This window comes from Mandrillus leucophaeus, unplaced genomic scaffold, assembly GCF_000951045.1.
Source record: "Mandrillus leucophaeus isolate KB7577 unplaced genomic scaffold, Mleu.le_1.0 Scaffold172, whole genome shotgun sequence".
NCBI lineage: Eukaryota > Metazoa > Chordata > Mammalia > Primates > Cercopithecidae > Mandrillus > Mandrillus leucophaeus.
Genome location: NW_012101721.1, coordinates 1,791,159 through 1,797,258, shown reverse-complemented (window position 1 = coordinate 1,797,258; position 6,100 = coordinate 1,791,159). Strand labels below are relative to the sequence as shown.

The 6,100-nt window shown below is 36.8% G+C and overlaps 1 protein-coding gene across 2 annotated transcripts; it reads right to left on the bottom strand.

The window, feature by feature from the left end:
- Nucleotides 1-692: 692 nt before the first annotated feature.
- On the bottom strand, nt 693-6,008 carry TEX12 (testis expressed 12). Of its 2 annotated transcripts, none has more exons than XM_011977004.1 (5): nt 5,821-5,936; nt 3,957-4,035; nt 2,739-2,850; nt 2,595-2,646; nt 693-1,484 (listed from the first exon to the last, which is right to left on the bottom strand). In XM_011977004.1, exons 2-5 carry the CDS (start codon nt 4,017-4,019, stop codon nt 1,340-1,342), a joined length of 372 nt encoding a protein of 123 aa, XP_011832394.1. In that variant the 5' UTR covers nt 4,020-4,035; nt 5,821-5,936; the 3' UTR covers nt 693-1,339. The 2 variants fall into 2 exon arrangements, with proteins under 2 accessions (XP_011832394.1, XP_011832393.1); XM_011977003.1 differs by having other exon boundaries at nt 696-1,484; nt 3,957-4,043; nt 5,894-6,008.
- Between the last annotated feature and the right edge of the window lie 92 nt (nt 6,009-6,100).

The window sequence follows — 6,100 nt, the reverse complement described above, 5'->3', positions numbered from 1 at the left end:
AAAAAAAAAAAAAAAAAAAATCATTTCTAATAATTACTTTGTTGACCTCCAACCTATTCTGTGCCACCACCTCTATCAACCCAATAGTTTTTTCCAGTTAACCAATTTTCTTTAGCAAATATTATTTTATTTCACTTTTGTCATCTTTTCTGAGTATTCATGTCATGTGGTGTTTATGCCTTAAAATAGTAATGTAACGAAATGAGATTTTATTTTAGAGTTTAGAAGTCAGCAAGGCAAATGTGCAGTCTGCCTTAGGAATAACAATTCCCTGTAGTACTATTTGCAATTTTCGGATTGCTTATATTGGAAAAATATACATGTAATAAACTGAACCGTCTATATGATTGAAAAATGGGTGCTATTGTGTTTAAAAATCTGGTTAACACAGCTATCCCCCGTATAGTAATATATAATAAAGTTTTCAGTAAAATCATAGTAGTACTTTACATCAAAGGGATAATTTTTTTTAGCTAGATGAGTAGTATAGATCCTCCAGTCCAAATTCAATTTCTCAATTATAATAGGATTGAAGTGACCTCCCAAGGTCATCTTGTTGTTTAAGCCCATCTATTTACTTCTGGATCACTAATCTTTATCCCATACCACACTGCTGATAATGTTTCTAAATATAATTCATTAACTGCATATGTTGATGTGGTCGATGTGTAAAAAAGTCAACTCATACAAGGTTTTGGTGAGTAATTTCTGGTTTTTATTTTACTATTTTTACCACAAGAAAATAATTTTAAGCCAAGAGCTTCTATTAGTCATACATAATAACTAACAGTGAAAATAATCAAATGGAAATAGCACACGGTTACGTCATTTTATTCTAAGAAACTGGAAAAATCACCTCTAAGGTTTTAATCTTTTATAATCTTGACCACAAAAAATTTTTTCAAAATTATCTCCAAAACTATCTGATATTTAAACAAAATATTCTAAAAGAAAAAGTATGATGTTATTAAACATTATAAATTAACTGAATCCTGTTTTAGAAGTTTAAGAAACACTAAGAAGTTTAAGGAAAAAATAAAAGAATCCACATAAGATTTAAATAATTTACACTTCTATAAAATGTACTAAATATTTGACCCTCAAAAGAAAAGTGACATAGCTCATGTTAATGTCCAGTTTAGGACATTAACACGAACATTAATATTAACATTAAGAAATTTTAAAGTTCCCTTTTAAATCTAGAAATTCAAAGAGTTTCCCCTTCTCTATTCAAAATATACATTTTCTTTAACAACTTCAGAGCTTTCAAAGCATAAATGTCATTCTTTCATTATAACAATAATAGATTTAAATTATCAGCTTATTTCAAGTATATATTTTATCTGTGTAATGTGTTTGCAATCACTGTAAACCTCTGTCGCAGGAACTCTCTTTTTTGTATTAGAAAGTTTTCAATAGTATTGGCTTCTTTGAAGAGTTCATCTATCTCATCAATGTAAGATGCATCTACTGCTGCTCTCTCACTAATAGGAAAAAAAGTTGTATATTAAACTAAGTAGATATAAACAACATCATTATGTTGTTCTTCATTACATTTGTTAACTATTTCATTTAAATGGCTTTATGTGCCACAGAACTTCATTAATTTACTAATACTCTTTGGAAAAAAAATTAGTCCCACAAATATTTTTGACTACTCAAAAAGGTCTCCTGACAAAACAGGAAATGTATCTAATACATGATCAACACTAATATTCAATTATATACATTATTTTTACAGTCACATAAACCACTATCCAAGTATAATGACTATCCAGCAGTGTAAAAAAACACACACACACTTTATAAAACATGATATCAGGCTAATAAAATATTTAAATTTGGTCTTAAAATAAATATAGGTAAAATATAAATGCAGTCATCCCTCAGTATCCATGGGGTATTGGTTCCAGAATCCCCCACAGATACCAAAGGAACATCCCTCATAGATATTCAAGTCCCTTATATAAAACATCATACTATTTGCATATAACCTAAGAACATTCTGCCATATACTTTAAATTATCTCTTGATTACTTATAAGACCAATACCATGTAAATGCTATGTAAACAGTTGTTATACTGTACTGTTTGAAAAATCATGACAAGAAAAAAATGTCTGTACATGTTCAGTACAGACACAACCATCCTTTTTCTCCCCAAATATTTTCTATGTGTGGTTGACTGAATCCACAGATTCAGAATTAATGGATGTGAAAGGCTGACTTTCTATGACATAAAAGTATTTATCTTTAATATCACTCTGTTATCATTAATTTCACCAAACATTTTTCTCAAAGAGGTATTTACATAAAAATTAAAATGTAACGTCATCTAATTACAGACCAAGATATATACAATCTAGTATTAGCTTGGCAAGAGTTAAAAAAAAAAAAAGAATTTTTAGTGGAAAAGTTGACGCTATTCTCTGAAAACAACCAACTAATCTATTTTAAGGGACTGAAGTAGAATAAAAAATTCCAACGTTTTAATTACTGGAGAGGTTTGCCAGTCACAGAGTTAAACTTCCCGTTACAGAGTTTCCAGAAGAAAACTAACATAAAGACCCCAGAGAATATACTATAAGTACTTGCCTTAAAAGCTTTGCATAGGTAGACAACATTAGATTAATTTCCTTGCTCACATCTGTTCAAGAAAAATCATATAAGTTATAAAATATAACAAACTTTCTGCATTATAAAACTGATGTTTAGAAATATAAACATTTTATACATCACCATTTAAATCTTTCTCCAAGGCTTCATCTTTATAAAACAGTCCAGAACTTTCAGAGAAAGATGAATCTGATTTTCCAAGAGAGGACAGCTGTGGACTATCTGGCACTGGAGACTAACAGGACAAAATAAAGAAAAGAGGTACAGTCAGTAAGATCTTCAGGACATACACTGAATTTATTAAGTATATGTTTATTTGTTTATTAAGAAAAAGCAAATAAACCATTTTTCAGAAAAAGGCAAACATGCTAGAAAGCATATGACTTAGTCATTTGAGATTTTATTATTAAGGAAATTTACAGGCCCAAGAAACACCTTGATCAATATATTAAATTTTATTTTGGTTTTCAACTAGACTTTTCATTTGTTTGTTTTTGTGACAAGTTCTCACTCTGTCACCTACACCAGAGTGTAGTGACACAATCTTAGCTCCCTGTAGCCTCCTGGATTCAAGTGATCCTCCTGTCTCAGACTCCTGAGTAACTAGGACTACAGGCACATTCCACCATACCCAGTTAATTTTGTTTTGTTTTGTTTTGTTTTCAGAGACAAGGTATTGCAGTGTTGCCCAGGCTGATCTGAAACTCTTAGCCTCAAACGATACTCCTGCCTCAGCCTCCCAAAGCACTAGGATTATAGCCATGAGCCCATGCGCCCAGCCTTAAATTAGATTTTAAATGTGGTTTTAAACTCCTGCTGAAAAAGCGTCTGGTATCTTGAACCAGTAGATGTTTTCATAGCAATGAAGCTAAACTGTAATTTAGACAGTAGCCAAATGCTTGCGAAATTTTGCAAAATAATATAATCTTCAAGGGAGCAAATCATGTCCCAAATGCAACAGATCAATTGGTGGGGGCAGGACTGGTAAAGGATAGGATACTGTGCTCTTTAAAAAGACCGGTAACTATAGTACCTAGGTATCTTACTTATCATAGCAAAATAATTACATAAAATCCTATGTATCATAAAGGCACAGACTCACTTCTGTCTCTAGATCTCAAGCTATCAAAAAGAAATCTCCCAATAGTTTCTTGGAGGCCTATACTTAGTGAAAAACCAGCTGGAATCAACATAGTTCCTGCTATGTTGTAGGACAATCCTAGCTCTGGGCATACGAATATATTAAATTCCACTTATCTATAGAGCTTTCTTAAAGGGAAGAAATTTGAGAAGTATGTAAAACAGAATAAAAGATTAAGGCTACACAGGCATAGGGCTTACCTCCAATTCTCTTGGCCTCTTGCAATTTCTATTGTCAGGCTTTACAAGGTGATTTGCCATCATATTCCGAAGGCACCAGCTATAAAGCTTAGAACAATGCCAGATTTAGATACAAACTGCACGCTACAAGATCTCTGGAATCCTTCCCTTTTTCCCACTCCTACTGCTGATGTTAATTTAGACTGTCATTATCTGTCACTTTCCTAAACTCAATTTCTCCCTCCTCCAAATCATTCTATCAACTGCTATTTGGGTAATCTTTCAAAACTTTTGATTACTGCATTCCTTTAACTCCAAAACTTTCATTGTTCCAGAATAAGTTGAAATTCCATGATATGGCCTTCAAGGTCCTGTATTTTATGGCCTTCAAGGTCCTGTATTATCTGGTGCCAGCCTACTAGTCCCATCATTTTCAACTACTCCTCTCTATGTACTTAGCCAAATGAGTCTTTCTGGCAATTCTGCCTTGTTTCAGGACTGGCTCAGTTAAGATTCTTCTATGTTCGGCCAGGCACAGTGGCTCATGCCTGTAATCCCAGCACTTTGGGAGGCTGAGGTGGGAAAATCACCTGAGGTTGGGAGTTCGAGACCAGCGTGGCCAGCATGGTGAAACCCCATGTCTACTAAAAATTCAAACATTAGCCGGGCATGGTGGCAGGTGCCTGTAATCCCAGCTGCTTGGGAAGCTGAGGGGAGAGAATTGCTTGAACCCGGGAGAGGGAGGTTGCAGTGAGCCGAGATTGCGCCACTGCACTCCAGCCTGGGCAACAGAGCAAGACTCCACCTCAAAAAAAAAAAAAAAGATTCTTCTATCTTCACAAAATCTTAATGTTGAAACAGGTCTTACAGTTCATCTAATTCAATCTCATTTTTTACAAGTAAGAAAACAGGGACAGTGATGGTGGATCAAGTGACACCAGTAAGACTGAACTAGACTAGAACCGAGATCTCACTCTTCGAGTCTGAGATTATTCCCACTGTCCAACCTTATTTTAAAGTAGCTTCAAATTTTACTTTTACTTTTCCATAAATTCAGAAGGCATTTTCCCTAGAAGTCCAAATGCTGAAACCTGGAAGGGTATAGTCTTTGTCTTTGAGATAAGGGGAGCCCTATCCACTTTCAAGTTATCAACAGACTTTGTTGTTTTTGAGAAACGATGCTGACTTGGGTAACTGTAATGCATCTGTTTGATTAGTCCTATAAAATATGCATATATAGAAGACAGAAAGAGCAACAACAAATTAGAAAGATGCTTGTTAAGTAAATTCTGTATTGTACGTCTCCATTCCTGCCAGTACCTTTATAGTATGCAAGTTTACGTGCTGTAATAATATTAATAGTATCTAGAAAATACTACACACGCACGGCAGTGCTAACTTTGCCTTGGGAGTTGGAAAATACTTAAGCCAACAGGCGGATTTTTCTCTCCTCCCTTCCACTTCTAATCCCTTTCTCCTTCACCCCCTTCTCTTCTCTCCCAAAGTAACACTGCGCGCCTACGTCAAATGAAAACTTATAATCAAGTAACTGTTTCTGCAAAAATAAGTTCGTTTTTCTGTCATAGCTCAAGGCCTCAGCAGATCCAGGCCTGGTGGACTGTTTGGTCTTCGTCGTATGCCAAACACCGGCCACTGCCCCCGGCTCTGCCATCTTAGGCTTAGTGACCTGGCTGTTACTAAGCACTGTCACCCTCTGCCTCATGCAGCTGTCTCTTTCTAGTCTTCTCCCTCTTCTCAACGCCAACCTGGCCCCTCAGTCCATTTCACCTCCATATTCCTCACTTCCCGCCGCCCCTCCCCACTTCCTCCGTACTGTTGCTTCCGCCCCACTAGAGCCCCTCAGAGGAAGCTTCCATCCTCGCGCCCTTCCTCGTGTCACACTCCGTCACATTCTCACAGGCGCCCATCCCTCCAGCCCCACCCCAAGGCCAATGTACTTCGCGGTATGGGCACCTTCCTCGTCAGCGAACGCGAGGGAGTGAGGACGCTGGGCGCGGGTTGCTCAGACTTCGCGGGTGGAGGTGGAAAGCGCGCCGCACTCCCAGCAGCCCCCGCGCGAGTCACGTGACAACCCCCCTCGCCCCCGCCCACTTCCCCACGGCAGCCTCGCAGAGCCTGGCCCCACGGAAGGCCAGCTTTTTTCC